At 38.2% G+C, this 16,940-nt stretch overlaps 1 protein-coding gene across 2 annotated transcripts in view; it reads left to right on the top strand.

Moving 5' to 3' along the window:
- ERP44 (endoplasmic reticulum protein 44) overlaps nucleotides 1-16,940 on the top strand; it is a 92,948-nt gene that overhangs the window by 65,149 nt on the left and 10,859 nt on the right. For both annotated transcript variants that reach the window (XM_041761130.1, XM_041761131.1), the window contains 4 exons: nucleotides 1,656-1,713; nucleotides 3,243-3,359; nucleotides 7,342-7,453; nucleotides 8,410-8,551. In XM_041761130.1, coding sequence (XP_041617064.1) covers nucleotides 1,656-1,713; nucleotides 3,243-3,359; nucleotides 7,342-7,453; nucleotides 8,410-8,551 — 429 coding nt within the window. The remainder of the gene's footprint in view (nucleotides 1-1,655; nucleotides 1,714-3,242; nucleotides 3,360-7,341; nucleotides 7,454-8,409; nucleotides 8,552-16,940) is intronic.

Genomic DNA, 16,940 nt, shown 5'->3' on the forward strand with positions numbered 1-16,940 from the left:
TTCAGTTTCTCTGAAGGCTGGGACAATCAACTACCCTGTCCTTTTCTGCTGTGTCTATACTTAGGCTACCTTGAATCCCCCTGGTTTGCTTCTTATTTTTCCGACTTCTCTGACTTTCTTCCTGTCTTTCTCTTTCCCTCTCAAAGTGGAATCATTCTATGGTTCTTTCCCTTTCTTTACACTGGGGGTTTTCTCCACCATCCTTTGACTTGATGCAGTATTATTTCTCTCTTTTCTTGGGCCTGTAACTGTTAGACTCCATTTTAGTGATGATCTTGAGTAGAGCCTGGGTTTCTGGCACAGTATGTCCTTTTCCATTGTGTGATCTTTGTCCTTATTTTAATGCTTCTGTAGATTTTGTGTTTTATTGGAAACATTATCAGTGATATTGGGAGACCAGTGTCGGAGTAAATAAGTGAAGACTGTCTCCCCTGACCCCCCCATGCTCTCTGCATGACTGCGTGACTGCTCTCGGGCCACAAGCCATGTGCTTGCTCCTCACACACTGCAGGCACTTCCGCCACGGCCCATGCCCTTACTGTTCTCGGGTTCTGAAGTGCATCTCTTTGGTATTGCCTCCTTGGGAAGAGCTTTCCTGATGACTTTTTATAAAATAGCATTGCCATCACCCCCCTTGCCATTCTTTAGCCACTTAGTTTTCTTCAGAGCACTTTTTTTTTTTTTTTTTGGTTTTTGATCACCCAAATAAATAAACATATCTATTTGCTTGTCTTTCTTTCCACCAAAATGTCAGCTTCCCGAGAACACAGATGCTGTCAGTTTTGTTCACTGCTGTGTACTCAGTGCTAAGGCCATACCTGGTACGAAGGAAGCACCTAGTGAATAGTTAGTGAATGAATGGATGGATGGAGCATGTTCTCCCTTTTCGTTCCACTGGCATCAGTTAGTCTCAGCATCCCTTGTACTGCCATCCTGTACGACTCTAGTCAGAAACTGGAGATAAATCAGTGTTCAATTAATCCAAATATAATTTAGAAAGAGAAAAAAGTTACCTATTTGACTTAGAATTTGTTGTAGAATCCACTCACCAAACATTTGTCAGATATCTATTATGTGCCAGATACTGTACTAGGGCATAGGAAATAACAGTGTACAAATAGAACAAAATAATTGGTTATTGTAGAATTATATTCTAATGATATAAGTTATTCCAGCTCATCCACTTTTTCTTTCTTTTTTTTTTTAACAAGTCCAGTTTTAAAAAATAAAAAGTAGAGAATCTGTGATTGTGTTTAGAACCAAGTAATGTGTTTTTGTGATTGATCTATGCAACCACATCAATGACCTTGATCCCCAGTTACTGGAAACAGTCGGGGTCAAAAATAGCCTTTTGGTGCTCAAACTGCCAACCCAAACTTATAAAACATTGAGTCACAAAAACAGCTAACTAAAATTTTCCCTTAAAAAAATCTGCCTCAAAAAAAAAAAATCTGCCTCATATTAAAGTTTCCCTTCAAATACATGCTTTTGTTGGTATTGGATAGTCTATATGAGTAGGAAAGATGATGGACAAGCATGTTATTTCAAATCATTGCAATACATACATTGCAAAACAGCCAGTTCTGTTTCATTCAAGTATATCACTGCTATTATTAGTCTAAAAGGTATTACTACTACTTCTCTCTTCCTATTAGAGCTGTTTCAAAACCAGAAAGATACAGTGGAGACAACATAATCTACAAACCACCGGGGGTAAGTTGCTATTTCATAGTGTATATAATTTTAAATATAATTTAAATACATGTATAGTATAATCTGTGGTTTTATACTTGTTAATTCACAGAATCATAGAATTTTAGTACAGAAAGGAATTTTAAGTCATCATCTTGTACTAATTCAAACCTTTTAAGGTAAAGATGGGGATACATAGGCCTAAAATCACATAGGAATTTAGTGGTCAAGCTGGGACTAGAGATCTCCTGATCCCCGGGCCTTACCCACCTCTCTGTTTTGTGTTCATTATGTGACCTAAATTCCAAAAAAGGCTTCAGTGTTTTGTGATCATCACTCCTGCCTGGGTCAGACTAGCCAGGCTTCCAAGGTCTCTGGTGTATAAATTAACCTGATACTTGCCAGACAATAGGGAGCAACTCAGTTGCTTTTAACCCTTGGCTAAGAAGTTAAGTGTATCTGAACTTAGAAGTAGTTGCTCTGACCCAGATGATGGTAGCCACACCCAAGAGGCAGAAATCACAATATTTGTCATCTCAGTTGACCTGCTGCTCTGTCATTGCAGTTTTTCACAATTACAAATAGAAGTGTGTTGATATTTTTTCGATTCATAGTTTTCATTTTAGTGTTGTTTGCAGTGTCTTGGTACACTGAAGTTTTTAATTTTTATGTAGTCTTGTGAGTGAATTTTTTTGCTTAGAATGCTCATTTCCTATTCTGAGTTCAGATAGGTATTTGCCTATTTTCTGCAAGTGCATTTCATTAATAGGTTCATAGTGTGACTGTCTCTACATTATCAAAATCCAGTACAGTTGGTTGTTAAGTGCACGGGCTCTGGAATGAGACTCCACGTTAATGTCAAAACTGCCACCTTCCTAGGTGTGTGACTCAGGAAAGTCTCTAAGCTTCTTTATCCTTCAGTTTGTTCATTAATAAAAATAGCTGTGATTATAAGAGTCCTTGTCTTATGGGGATGTTTCAAGGATTCAATGAGTGAACATATATAAGATGGTTACAACAAACAGTGCTTGGACACGGTAAGTTTACTCAGTTAATAGTAGCTATTATTTTTGTCCTCATTTTAAGCACTTCTTAAATACTGATTTTGAGTAAATGTAGAAAGAGATACTGTAAGAAATATTATAGATAGCAATGCTTTGGATTTATATAGTATCTTGTATGTCTCAAAGCCTTTTTCCTGGAAGTTTCCAAACTTTCTTCCAACATTTTCAACTCTAAGGGATAGCTAAATTAATTAATCTGGATCATTCTTTTTCACAATGCCTGCCTGCCATTGGTGAAGATACTGATAAACAATTAGTTGACTCAGATCTGAGGAAAAGCAGAAGGCTTAGACATCACAGGTTGGATACAGAATTGTATGGCTCTCTTTCTCGGAAGTTCCATGTTTTTTGTCTTTTGGGGTTTTTGTTGTTTTTGTTTTTGTATACTCTGTAGATTTTCTGGGTTCATAGATGGCTTTGAGAATGCATTTTTGCTAGCACAAGTTAGATTCGTTGTTTAATTTTTTCCCTCTGCTTTTGTAACAGCATTCTGCTCCAGATATGGTATACTTGGGATCTATGACAAATTTCGATGGGACTTACAATTGGATTCAAGATAAATGTGTTCCTCTTGTTCGAGAAATAACATTTGAAAATGGAGAGGTATGGCTTTCTGACATGTGTTATCTTTAATTCAGATTTCTGAAAAAGCAAGCTTCCTCCAGCCATGTTACTATTTTACTACACATTTACCAGCTGTACAAATCATACAGTGAACAGAACTTGTCATAGCCATTTCCATAATGGAGGCCACTGGCTCTTTGCCTTTGCTGTCCCAGAACGCCTCTGTTGCACTTCTTGCAGTAGCCTTGAAGATGAGTTTGACCATGCCTCTCAGGTGATGCTGATACTATCCAGTGGTTAAGGGGGTGCCCTGTAGAAGCAGTGCTCTGCAGATTTTAGTTATAATTAATTATATACAGTGAATAATCTTTTGCCAGGAAAAGGTTTTTCTAATTCCTATCTTCAGAGAATGAAATTGTGTTCTCTTTCATTGTAATAATGAAAGCAGTATCAGATATTACCATGTAATTGACCTCAGTGATCCCATGCTCCTGAAATGAAGTCCATCCAAACTCTTACCCCTCCCACAAAAACAAAACACCAAGAGTCTGATATTGGAGGAACAAGAACAAGGGCTGTGTCTATGAGGTACATAAGAGAGTGATGGATTACACGTTAAAGAATTGCAGGTGTGTAGTTCAGATTTTAAGTATGTAGTTCTAATTATCACATACCCATATAGCCACCACCTACTTGGTCAGGGGTGGACAGTCCTGTGAAGGGTCAGATGCTACTTTAGGCTCTGTGATTTGTATGGTGTCTTGTCCTGAGTACTATGGCTCTGCACTTGTGCAACACCTAGACCAGTGCGGTTATGCTCCAGTAAAGCCTGCTCACTTGCACACTCTCCTGGTTTGTCAGATGAACATTCTGCTCCTTTCCTCATTCTCTGGGCTTTGGGTATGTTTAGCTGAATACATTTGTTGATTACATTAGCTTATTTAGTCCTCAGAGGCTTAGAAAGATTTAGGAACTTATCACCAATTATTTACCTTCCTTGGCAGTTCATGTTCATTTTTTTCCCCCCAAAACACATTCTTTTCTTTATTTTGTAAGAAAATCTGATTAATTTTATTTGTAATTTGTAATTAATTTTTAAAATTATGGTATAACTAAAAAAAAAATTATGGTATAACTAACATAGCATTATATTAGTTTTAGGTGTACAGCATAGTGATTGAATAATTCCATACGTCACCAAGTGCTCATCATGACAAGTGTACTCCCTAGTCTCCATCTCTTTTTTTTTTTTTTTTTAAATTTTTTATTTTTATTTATTTATGATAGTCACAGAGAGAGAGAGAGAGGCAGAGACAGGCAGAGGGAGAAGCAAGCAGGGTCCATGCACCGGGAACCCAACGTTGGATTCGATCCCGGGTCTCCAGGATCACGCCCTGGGCCAAAGGCAGGCGCTAAACCGCTGCGCCACCCAGGGATCCCTCTATCTCTTGTTTCACCCATCACCCACCCCCTTTCTTTTGCTAACCATCAGTGTGTCCTCTATAGTTAGGAGTCTGTTTCTTGATTTGTCTATTTTTTCCTTTGCTCATTTGTTTGTTAAATTCCACATATGAATGAAATCATATGGTATTTGTCTTTCTCTGACTGACTTATTTCATGTAGCCTTACACCCTCTAGATCCATCCATGTTGTTACAAATGGCAAGATGTTATTCTTTTTATGGCTGAGCAGTACTCCATTATGTGTACGTGTGTGTGTGTGTGTGTGTGTGTGTGTGTGTGTGTATGTATGTGTATGGACCACCTCTTCTTTCTCTGTTTACCTGTAGATGGACACTTGGGTTCCTTCCATAGTCTGGCTATTGTAAGTAGGGTGTATATATCTTTTCAAATTAGTGTTTTTGTTTTCTCTGGGTAAATACCCAGTGGTGGAATTATTGGATCATATGGCGATTCTATTTTTAATTTTTAAAGAATATCCATACTGTTTTTACGTTGGCAGTTCTTACAGGAATCGTTTCTAAAACAGAGTTGAAAGGTATAGACCTGGAAAATCTTAAACAATTAAGAATGGTTCCCCTGCCTACCGCCATAGTAGTCACATTTAAAATTCTTTAGATTTTTATTTCATGTTGTAACCCAAAATCATTTAAACTACCAGGAAAGGTTTGTTAACCTCTAATGTTGGTTGTCTTGATAACCCTCTCCTGAATCTTTTAATACTGATTTCATAAAGAATATGTTGGTGTGGACACAGGTAAACATGAAAGCCCAGGCAGCATAAACTACCAGCTACTGTATTAATGTATATAAGTTGGTGCAGCAGGCTAATTGACATGGATGTATTCAAACTACTCATCTCTTCATTACTTCTCTCTTAAAATAGAGGAGAGAATTCATTTCTACCTTGGGTGGAAATGGGTAGGAATCAGGGATGACTTCCTAGAAGAGGCGTTTGGATCCTATAAAAAAAGGACAAAGAAGTGGAAGTACTCATGGAAATAGGGAAGTAAGAGGAGGGGCTTGTGCCTTAATGTTGAGTGTCGAAGGCACTGGTTGGGCTGCGAAATGAAGATCCCCCCCGTCCCACCACCGAAATGGAGATATTGAACAGGAAGTTGGGAATCCAGACTTAGATTGAGGACTGGAACTGGGCTTGGATATAGAGAAGGAACCAATTAGTAGTGCTGGAGATTGCTGGACTCTAGTTGAAGTTGCCAGGCTAGAGCAGATGAGTCCAAAGACAGAATCATGGGAGTGGAAGCAATGAATGTGTTGGGAAAAGAAAAAAATTGTGAGCTGAAGAGATAAAAAGAAAGGAGGAAGAAATTGTAAGTTCGCTTGCTAAAAGATCAGTGTGATGCCGGGGCCGCGGGGGAAGAGAGACAGAGAGCAATTGCTCACGAGTGAGTACGGGTTTTCTTCTTGAAGTGATGCAAACATTCTGGAATTGGATAGTGTTGATGTTTGAAAACCTTGTGACTGTAATAAAACCCGCCAAATTGTATTAAAAATGATGAATTTTATGGTATGTGAGTTATATTTCAATTGAAAAAGGTAAATGTGACAAGAAGCTTAATAATTTATTCTGTATATGAGTGTAACAGGCTGCAACACGGAGACGGAAACCATTACGCAAACTCATGTCCTAGAAGATAGGTTCTAGTTTCAGTTTTTTTAGCATAAAGGATGTTTGTGTTTTTTGCTGCTGCAATTCTTAAATTACATAGAGACACGCAAAAGGATAGTTGATGGAAATAATTTTATTATAATAATTTTATTATGAAGCCCTTTCTGGGCTCTTTCTTATGAGTCAGAACTTAGCATTTGTCAGATAATAAATAAGTTGGCTATCTATATACATCATGTTTCTCTTGATTATTCTCCAGTAACAATAATACCAGTTTTTAAGGCATTCAATAATTTTTGAGGTGCTTTCGTGTCCATGCCTTGTATAGACATATACACATATATAGTAGCAGGTCCTTGTTAATAATTTAACATCAATGCATTGTGTATAGGTAAAATCTTGTGGGGTTTTTGTCTTTTGTTCTGAATCAAACACTTTGCAGCTTTAAGTAGTTCTCATGTAAGTGGAGTGGTTTTTGTAATAAACTCTAGAAGAATCATGTTTCCCAGTCAGTTAGATTTATTTGTTGCTGCTGCAGTCACTCAGTTTTTCAGTGATATTTGTTAAGAATGAAAATACTAATCATGTTTATCCCACCTCAAAATCAGCATCTTGATAAAGAACCAGCATAGTTCCTCCTTTGGTCAGTTTTTAAATGTCATGGTTTCATCTAGAAGGAGCTGATAGACCAGCCCAAGTGGTTACTTTAAGGCAGATCAGTTCCAGCAGTACAGTAGGACATGTGGATCCTCTGAGTGCCTCGGTACTTCAGGTAGATGGCTTGGGTCCTTCTTCCATTAAGGCTAATGTTTGGACCTTTTTTTCTGGCATGTTGCAGTCATTATGCATGTGACATGGGTTGGGATCAGATTGTTCATACCAAGAACAATGGCAAGGCCTGATAATTCTTATTGAATACTTTTGCATACAGGAATTGACAGAAGAAGGACTGCCTTTTCTCATACTCTTCCACATGAAAGAAGATACGGAAAGCTTAGAAATATTCCAGAATGAAGTAGCCCGACAATTAATAAGTGAAAAAGGTAGACAGATGAAGGTGTTTATTTTCAACCTTTCTTCTGTCCCTCCCCTCCCCCATTACATTCATATCAATGTAAACATATTTGGGTTAAAAAATTTTATAAGTAATGTTAACTCTACTCAACCCCTGAATGTACACATCGACATGGGGGTGGGAGGCATTAGTAGAGATAATATGAAGCACTGGGTTTTTAAAAAACAAACAAACAAACACAACTATTAATAGCTCCTGAAATCAAATAGCATGGAAAAGGGGGGTCATGAGTGGACAATGTTAGTTTTTCCTTCCAGCACTTTTGATACTTGAGCAATCCCTTTCTAATGGATCGTCCCAGAGATATCACCAAACGAACTCACACAGTCTAACATTTACTTCTAAATGAAAGAATGTTGAGTAGTTCTCTGTGGAGTTCTCTAGACTGTCAGAAAGGAATTTGAGTTTTCACCCACTTTTCCTCTGTAGTTAGAGAAGCAAGTCAAACAAAATAAAGTGAGGGCATTGTATAGAGCCATGCTTTTTTTTTTTTTTTTTCTTTAATCACTGAATAAGTATTTTGGGGTTGAATTATATTAAATGTCAACCAGTCGGGACTGGAAGGAGCTCTGTGAAGATGGTCCCTTGAGAACAGCTCATATGTCAGTTTCATGAACTGCTCACAACTGAGACCTGGATAGGTAATTGCCCATTTAAAGAAAATTTTAAAAATTCACTATAGCATTTGAATTCAGGTTGAGTTCATATAATTTCTAAGGAAATTATACTCTGCCCTAAGTACTGAAATTCTACATCTTTTAAATGTTGTAATATTTAGGTTGTAGTTTTTGTGACCTATATTACTCTAAAGCATGTTGGTTTTTAAAATTAAATTAGTATGTCACTTTTCATGAACTTATAATCCTATGAGACTATAGTCAAGAAAATTCTAATCTATCTCTCCAAATTCTATTTCCTGTAAAGGTACAATAAACTTTTTACATGCTGACTGTGACAAATTTAGACATCCTCTTCTGCACATACAGAAAACTCCAGCAGATTGTCCTGTCATAGCTATTGACAGCTTTAGGCATATGTATGTTTTTGGAGACTTCAGGGATGTATTGTAAGTATTCTTTTTTTTTTTTCCTTCTTTTTTACTTACTGATATGTGTCTCAAAAATGAACTTAAAACCATTGTTTGAGTGTTTTAAATAGTCCTGTGTTAAACTAGTAATAGTTTGTTATTTGGATGGATAAGGTTTTATTTTTCACTCTAAAGTGTGGTATAATTGAGTGTGAGAATTATAATATATTCCTATAGAAATGCCAGTATTAAGTGATCCTAATGCTTTGGAGTAAACCGCTAAAAGAAAATTTTGCCCTTCCAGAAATTAGTTCTGAAATTTGGTGTTTGTCCGCATGTCAGGGAAAGTAGGTTATAGTCCTATATCAGATTAAAGGTTATTGGTAATATTGCTGCTCATTTGTGGGATTTAAGAGCCAGAAGATGGCCATGACTACGGGTTTCTGTGGGTATACAGCTGCAGACCTTTCCAAGAACAGGTAAGTGTTCTGATTCCATTCTCAATTATCCATTCTCAGCTCTTCTTTGTATTAATGAATATGTAACCCTTGTAACTGCAAGAGATATTAGATTTTTATCAGCTGAGATGTTAAATTTGGTTGTTAAAAATGGAGATGTTTCTTCATGTATGAAAATTTTAAGCAACAAGATTAATTCAAATTAGACCTTTTCTTTTAAATTTATATAAGTACCCTGTTTTATGTCCACAGATTAAGTTGCACAGAGGATGATTTGAAATCCTATTGCAGAATGAGTTACCTCACTCACTATTCAGTATTTCATTATAGAGATGTAGTTGTTTGATAGAAGATTCTCAGTCTTACCATATAGCAGACCTACATTTGAGTCCTACCTTGATCAAGTCACTTAGCTTCTCTGTTATTGTTTCTTTACACTTAAAATATGGTTGGTAGTACAACTTACCTGATGGGATTGTTATGAAAATTAATGAGAGAGGAAGGTTGTGTCATGACCCATACAGTAGTAAAAAATTGTTTGTTTTACTTTGCCTATACTCAGAATAATACCGTTTGGCCTATTAATTCATTAAATATTTGTGCAGGTCTTCTGTAAATTTTTATTATAAAATAAATACACATAACATAAAATTTACCATTTTAGCCATTTTAAAGAGTAAAATTTGGTGGTATAAATTATGTTCACAATATTATACAATCATCACTAGTACTAGTTCCAGAACTTTTTCATTATCTTAAATAGAAATCCCATAACCCATTAAACAGTCACTTTGTATTCCACCTTCCTACAGTCCATGGCAGCCACTAATCCACTTTCTATTCCTGTGGATTTGTCTGTAATGGATATTTCATATAAGTGACATCATATAATTTGTGATTCTTTGTGTCTGGCTTCTTTAACTTAGCATAACTTTTTCAAAGTTCATCAATATTTAGCAAATACTGGCGGTTCATTCCTTTTTATTGGTAAATAATACTTTGTTAAATAGGAATACCACATTTCTTCTATTTGTCAGTTGGTAAATTAAAAAATTTTTTGTTTAAATTCAATTAATTAACATATATTATTAGTTTCAGAGGTAGAGGTCATTACATCATGTGCCATCCTTAATGTTCATCACCCAGTTACCCCGTTCCCCAGCCTCCTCTGCTCCAGCAACCCTGTTTGTGTCCTATGATTAAGAGATTCTTGTGGATTCATCTCCCTCTCTGATTTCATCTTGTTTTATTTTTTCCCTCCCTTCCCCTAGGATCCTGTTTTGTTTCTTAAATTCCACTTATGGGTGAGATCCAGGTCTTCTGTATGACAGTCATTGTATAACATAAACCAAGTCATATAAACCAGTGGTTTAAAGTTTACTAAGATTGAGTCCTTGCCATCAACAAACTCACAACCAAGTAGGAAAAGGGGACAAATAGAGTAACAGGCAGTTGTATTTTATTATATGAGAAGGGCTCTAACAGAGCTCAACAGGGAGATACTTGATCCAAGCTCTGGGGATGTAAATGCCTAATGTGGGTCCTAAAGTTCTGTACAGGTTCATCATGGATGGAGAAGGAGACAGGGCTTGGAGAAGGGGGATGTTGGCAGAAACAAGTAGGAGTTGGTGGCTGAATATGCATGGACGGGAGGGGGGGTACTGAGTGTTGAGGCTATGAGAAGCAAGCAGTAGCTAGCTCATGAAAGCCCTGTGATATGTAGGGAAGTTTGACATTATCCTGAAAACCCTGTAGAGTCAGTGAAAGGTTTGAATCCGGAGGTTATTTTAAAAAATCACTCAGGTTGTAAACTGGAGAATAGAGGAGAGGGAATGAAAACAGAATTGAGGAGACTGATGAGTAATCCAAACAAGAGCTGATGCTAGATAACAAGGCGATGATTCTTGAATAAACAAATTACCTAAATAAATTCTGGCAGTAGCACTAAAGCTAGAGAGAAGCAGGAATCTTGAGATACTTTGTAGGTAAAATAGGAGGACTTGGTATCTTAATAAATGGGAGAAGAGAGCTATGAGTGATGGCCAGGAATCTGACTGGCACAGCTAAGTGGGTTAGCCATTAACCGAGCTAGAGAACTCAGTAGAGGAGCAGCTTCGTGGGAAAGGTAATGAGTTTTCTTTCTTGGCATATTGAATTTGAGGTGCCTGTGGGCCACAAAGGAGGAGTTTCTAGCAGGGAGTTTACATGCTCCAGGATTCAACAAGGAGATAAGGGTGTGGGGTCTTGAACACATAAGGATGTAGCTGTAGTTACTGAAACAGATGAGATTACTTAGCACAAAGCTGAGCATGGACCCCTGATGAATACCCATATTTAAAGGGAAGACAGAAGATGGAGTATATGTAAAAGACTAAGGAGGAGAAGGTATCAAAGAAATGAAAGAAAACCCAGAAAAGAGTAATATGGTAATTGAGGAAGGAGCACTTTTAGCAGGAAGGAATGCTTAATCAGGAGGATGAAGGATCTATTAGATTTGCCTCCCAACAAAGGCTGTATTGCAGTGAATCAGAGTACTATTTGATGAGGAAATGAAAATTTGACAATAAAAATTGTCGCAAGAAGCTAACCTCTAAAGGGAAAGAAAAATAGGGGGATAGCTCGAGAGAGAGAGACATAGGATGATGGGAGGTTTTCACTTTTCTTTTTTTACCCCCTTGGGGTCCACGAAACTAACCATGATAAAATGCTTGTGGGAAAGAATCAGATGGATTGAATGAAGAGTTATTGAAAAGATAGAAAAAAGAGGGGCTAATTGATCAAGCAGAGCTGTAAGGGGCACAGAGGGAATGAAATGCAAAGGAAAGAACCTTCTTTCTTTCCCATGAGAAAAAGAGGAAAGGAAGGGTGCATTTCTTTGGGGGTATTTGGGAATTCTGGTGTTAGTGACAGTAGCAGAAGACTGCAGAGGTTCCTGTCCAGCTCGTTTTTAACTGTGGCTAAGGAAGCAAGATCTTTTACTGAGAGTGACAAGGCAAGGGGATAATGAGAGGCAAGACCATGCTGGATTTTACAAGGAAGAGTACTTATACCCAGAAATCCACCTGAAAGGTCCGGATCTTCCTAGCATCCTGGTGGGACTCCTACAGTCCCCTTAGCAAGCCTGTGAGCATTGACTCTTGGGCTAGATGGAAATGTCTGGTTGGGTGTCTTCTTCTAATTTCTTAGGCTTGCTTCCTGAAGCTATAAGCTCAGGCTGAAAGAATGAGCTTTTTAAGAGAGGGTAATTCTAGTGTCTGGGCTCGCTGCAGGTGCTTCCAGGCAGAGAGACTGTGCTTGGCATTAAAAATGCTACCTTATGCATGGATTGTTTATATGAAGTTGTTATCAGCACATTTCCCTACCTCTCATAATGGATAAATCTCTGGTTGTTTACCTCTTTGCTTTCATTTGCAGACTTCTAGCCCCAGTTATAAAGTCTCATATTAGTGGAAGTCAACAGGATACTGACTTTACTACCAGTCAGCAACTAGACCTTGCCCAACTTTGGCTTTTGTTCCTAGGAACCCTGTGTAACACCTCAAGGGACATCTGTGAGAATTTCCATCTTGGCTTTGTTAAGTTTTCTTCTCCAGTTTCTTCTCCAGTTCTTCTCCAGTGCTACTTTGGCACTTCTAATCCCATCTTGGTGTCTGTTGGTCAGAGAACCCAAGTAGGTATATTCTTTATCACATGACCCAGTCCCCCTATTCTCCAACTATAGTTTACTGGACCAAGAGGTCGGCACGTGGCCAAGAAAAACTCGTATGTCAGCTGGTAGCATTCTACTTATGCCCTGGTATAAAAAGAAACTGTGCCAGTAAGATTCTCAAAAGAAATCTGGAAATGAGAAGTAGTTCTCTCCCATCCTACAAGCGTCTAATCCTGTGAGTAGGGAGGGAGATAGAAGTGACTATACTTGAAGCTCTTCGAAACAAATTACTTAATTTCTCCCTTAGGTGCCTGATTTTCCCTCCTAGGCACTGTTCACTGTAATATTTTTTTAATTGTAAGGAGGCACATGCTGCGTGAGCTACAAACTGAGCCTATGTGAATAGATGTTGTTAAAAATCAAATAAAATATGTAGCAAAGTGAATCTGACACATTTAATAGCTTGCATAATTGTTATTGTGCTGCATGGTAATTAAAGCTTAAATGATAACCAGTTTCCATAAATTACTGTAATTACTCTTACTTTTAGTAACTCAGCATTTCTGGGGTCAGTTGGAGGAAGTGTGGTTGTGATAAGGAGTAAGAAAGCAGATTTATGGCACACAGGGCCCTCCCGTGCCAGGTGGGCATGGGGTTGAGGGAGGGGGATGTGCTACCAGTGTTCTGTTCCCCTCTCCCTTATTTCAGAGAAACCTGAGCCTTAGGGAGGTAACATAACCAGCAAGGCCACACAGCTAACTAGCGGGAGGCCTGGGATTTGTGTCTGAGCATACTGAATCCAGAATCCCAAGCTCTGATGTATCATGTCAAAGCAGTTACATTTCAGTGCATACGAAAAGTGGTGTAAGTGTGAATGTGAAAGATATTTGAAGAAATAGTACTTGTACCTGAAACTAAATCTTGGATCTGTGAATCTTCGGTTGTTTGCCCTGTAAATGGACCCGATTGATTCCTTGCCAAATGTAAAGGGAAAGGTTTTACAGGTAGAGGAAAAGGAATGGAGGGTAATTTAGGGAGCTAAGAGCACCTAAGGGCAGGTCTAGGAAACCGTCCCAGGAGAAGAAACTAGATCATAGGGTGTGGTAGAAGGCTGTTGGAGGACTTTCAGGAGAAACTGCCCTTCTAAAAAATTGTGACCAGCAAATACCGTCCCATCTGCACCTTTGCTAAAATTTACATAGATACTACTTACCACTGGAGCCCCGGTGATGGGAAAAAGCAGAACAGGCTTCAGGTCATTCCTGGGAAAATGGAACAGGCTCCATAATGCCACGTCCCCTAGCTCTGGAATCTAGGTCATTTATCCCAGGTCACGAAATCACTGAAAATTATCATAGTTCCTTAAACTACTTGGTCTGGGAAACTTGGCTGCAGCTGATTGGCTGCATTAGTGGCAGGGTGAGGGGCGGCTGTGGTGAGATGAGAGGGGCAGGGCAAAACTAAAGATGGGGGTGCGTATCTCACAAATTCATCTGCTATGACAAATTAGTCTGCCTTCTTGAATTTGGAGGGAGCAAAACAGGAATTGGGCAGAACAATGAACACTTGGAGAGATAGGTAGAAGAAAACCTTTTTTTTTTCTTCTTTTTTTTCTTTGAAGATTTTATTGATTTATGAGAGAGAGAGAGAGAGAGAGAGAGAGAGAGAGAGAGAGAAACAGGCAGAGGGAGAAGCAGGCTTCATGCAGGGAGCCCGATGTAGGACTCATCCCAGGGCCCTGGGATCACGCCCTGAGCTGAAGGCAGACGCTCAACCGCTGAGCCACCCAGGTGTCCCTTAGAAGAAAACTTTTAAACCAGGTCACCATTAGGTCTCTTTTAACTCTGAAAATTTAGTTTTGTTCTTCAGGATCTAGAGGTTCCTTTCCCCTTCCCACCCCATGAGGCTTTTTTAAAGTGGAAAAACAGGTACTAAAGAGAGCTTCTTAAAAGGCAAATTTTATTTAGTTTTTATTATCTCTTGCTATACCAACTGCTTTATGACAGCATTAGATGTTCAGTAAATGTTTTGATTAATTTGCTCTTAGTTTAATCTGCTTATTTTATGTTTAAGAGTTTGACTACTTGTATATATATCTGCACATCTGGAATACGTCCTAGTATTTATCAGCTGGCCATTCTCCCTGTTTTCCTCCTCTCTTCACCTCTGTAGTTGTGATTTCTCTGAATGTGTCTCTCCTGTCAGCCACTGGGCAGTATATACAGTGAGCTGGGTCCCTAAACACCATTTTTACTCTCATGTGATATGCGTATCATAAAACTTACATTCATTACCTTCTTATAAGTACTGTTTGTAAGTCGTTACACTACATTTTACCTTATTTGGCCCTGCCAGCAAAATAGGCATGAAACTCTGACAGAGGCAGACCCTGTAGCAGCTCCACTTTATACGTTATGTGTATTCTCAGTTTCTGGAAGAAGAATATAAAATGGGTATTATTTCTACTTTTACAATGAAGGACTTAAGCTCAGAGATTTAGTAACTTTACTAAAGCCAAGTCACTAAAGAGGCAAATATAGCTCACAATTAGGTGCTCAGACTCTAGATCCAGACTGCTTAGATTCTAATCCCAATCTCTTACCAGTCTTACCAGTCTAACTGCCAGGCTAGTTATATCACTCTGGGCGATTTCTTAGTACCCCTGTACCTTAGTTTCCTCATCTATAATCTACTTCATAAGGCTGTTGTGGGCATTAAATGAATGTGTAGATCTGTAGCTCTTAGTGTCTGATACATGGTTAAGTATTGTGATAAGGTTCTATTGCCTGTATTACAGGAAATAATCAGATTCAAATCTAAGTCATTAGACTATAAAAACAATACAATTAAGTAAGCAGGCATCGTTTTCATTTTATACATCAGAAAACTGATGCTCAAAGAGGTTAGGTAATTTAAGTGGCAAAATACAGTTATACAATACATTAAATGTAAATACATTACATTAAATGAGTTTGTACTACATTGTTATATAAGTTAAGTTAAAAAGTCGAGTAAACAATATTAGGAAATTGAATCCAGGGATGCCTGGGTGGCTCAGTGGTTAAGCATCTGCCTTCGGCTCAGGTTGTGATCCCAGGGTCCTGGGGTAGAGTCCCACACTGGGCTCCCTGCATGGAGCCTGCTTCTCCCTCTGCCCGTCTCTCTCTCTCTCGGTTTCTCATGAATAAATAAATAAAATCTTAAAAAAAAAAAAAAAAGGAAATTGAATCCAGCAATATAGAAAAAACAATGTACAATTAAGTGAGGTTTATCCTAAATATGCAAGGCTAGTCTAACATTCAGAAACCAGTCAGTAGGGATCCCTGGGTGGCGCAGCGGTTTGGCGCCTGCCTTTGGCCCAGGGCGCGATCCTGGAGACCCGGGATCAAATCCCACGTCGGGCTCCCGGTGCATGGAGCCTGCTTCTCCCTCTGCCTGTGTCTCTGCCTCTCTCTCTCTCTGTGTGGCTGTCATAAATAAATAAAAATTAAAAAAAAAAAAAAAAAGAAACCAGTCAGTGTAATTCAGCATATTAATGAATAACCAAAAAACAACCGATCACATTAACACATGTTGAAACATTTAACAAAATTCAACATCCATTCATAACAAAAATGCTTAACAAGACTAGGAGTTTATGGAAACTTCTCAGTCTGATAAGAGATATTTGTAAAAACCTGCAGCTAATATACCTAATGGTGAAAGACTGAATACTTTCCCACTAAGATCAGGAACCAGGCAAAGATGTTTACTGTTTTTGTGTATGTGTGCATTAAACATATCATTTGTTCCTTTATTTCTGAGTATAAAAAATTTATGTTTTTTGTGGATAATTCTGAAAGTTAATAAAATGCCAAAGAATAAATTAAAAATCACCCATAAATCCACAAACCAGAGATCTAGACACATGTGTGTGTCATAATCAGGGCCATGCTATTTTATGAATTATCTTTTTAATTTATCCACACACAAACATCTTCCCATGTGATTTAAATTTTTTCTTTTACTTTTATTGGCTAGTTTTCCGCCTAATGGGTTTGTTTCAGGATTTGACTTGTTTGAATCCAGGTTTTCCTGTGAACAAATAACATACTGCTACTAATGGAACTTTACCAAACTTGTCCTCATTAAGACTCTTGTAGTTTTTGGTGCAGTGGAGCACCCCCTGGTTGAGTTCTGTGACACACCACCCTAGTTTTCCTTTCTTTATTTGGCTCTTTCATTGTTTTTTTTTACTGATTGTTCTTCTTGTCTTTGAGCCCTTGTGGTAATAATCATAGAGTTGTGCTGTCCAGTAGGATAGCTGCTAGCCCTGTATGAA

This window comes from Vulpes lagopus, chromosome 7, assembly GCF_018345385.1.
Source record: "Vulpes lagopus strain Blue_001 chromosome 7, ASM1834538v1, whole genome shotgun sequence".
Taxonomy (NCBI): Eukaryota; Metazoa; Chordata; class Mammalia; order Carnivora; family Canidae; genus Vulpes; species Vulpes lagopus.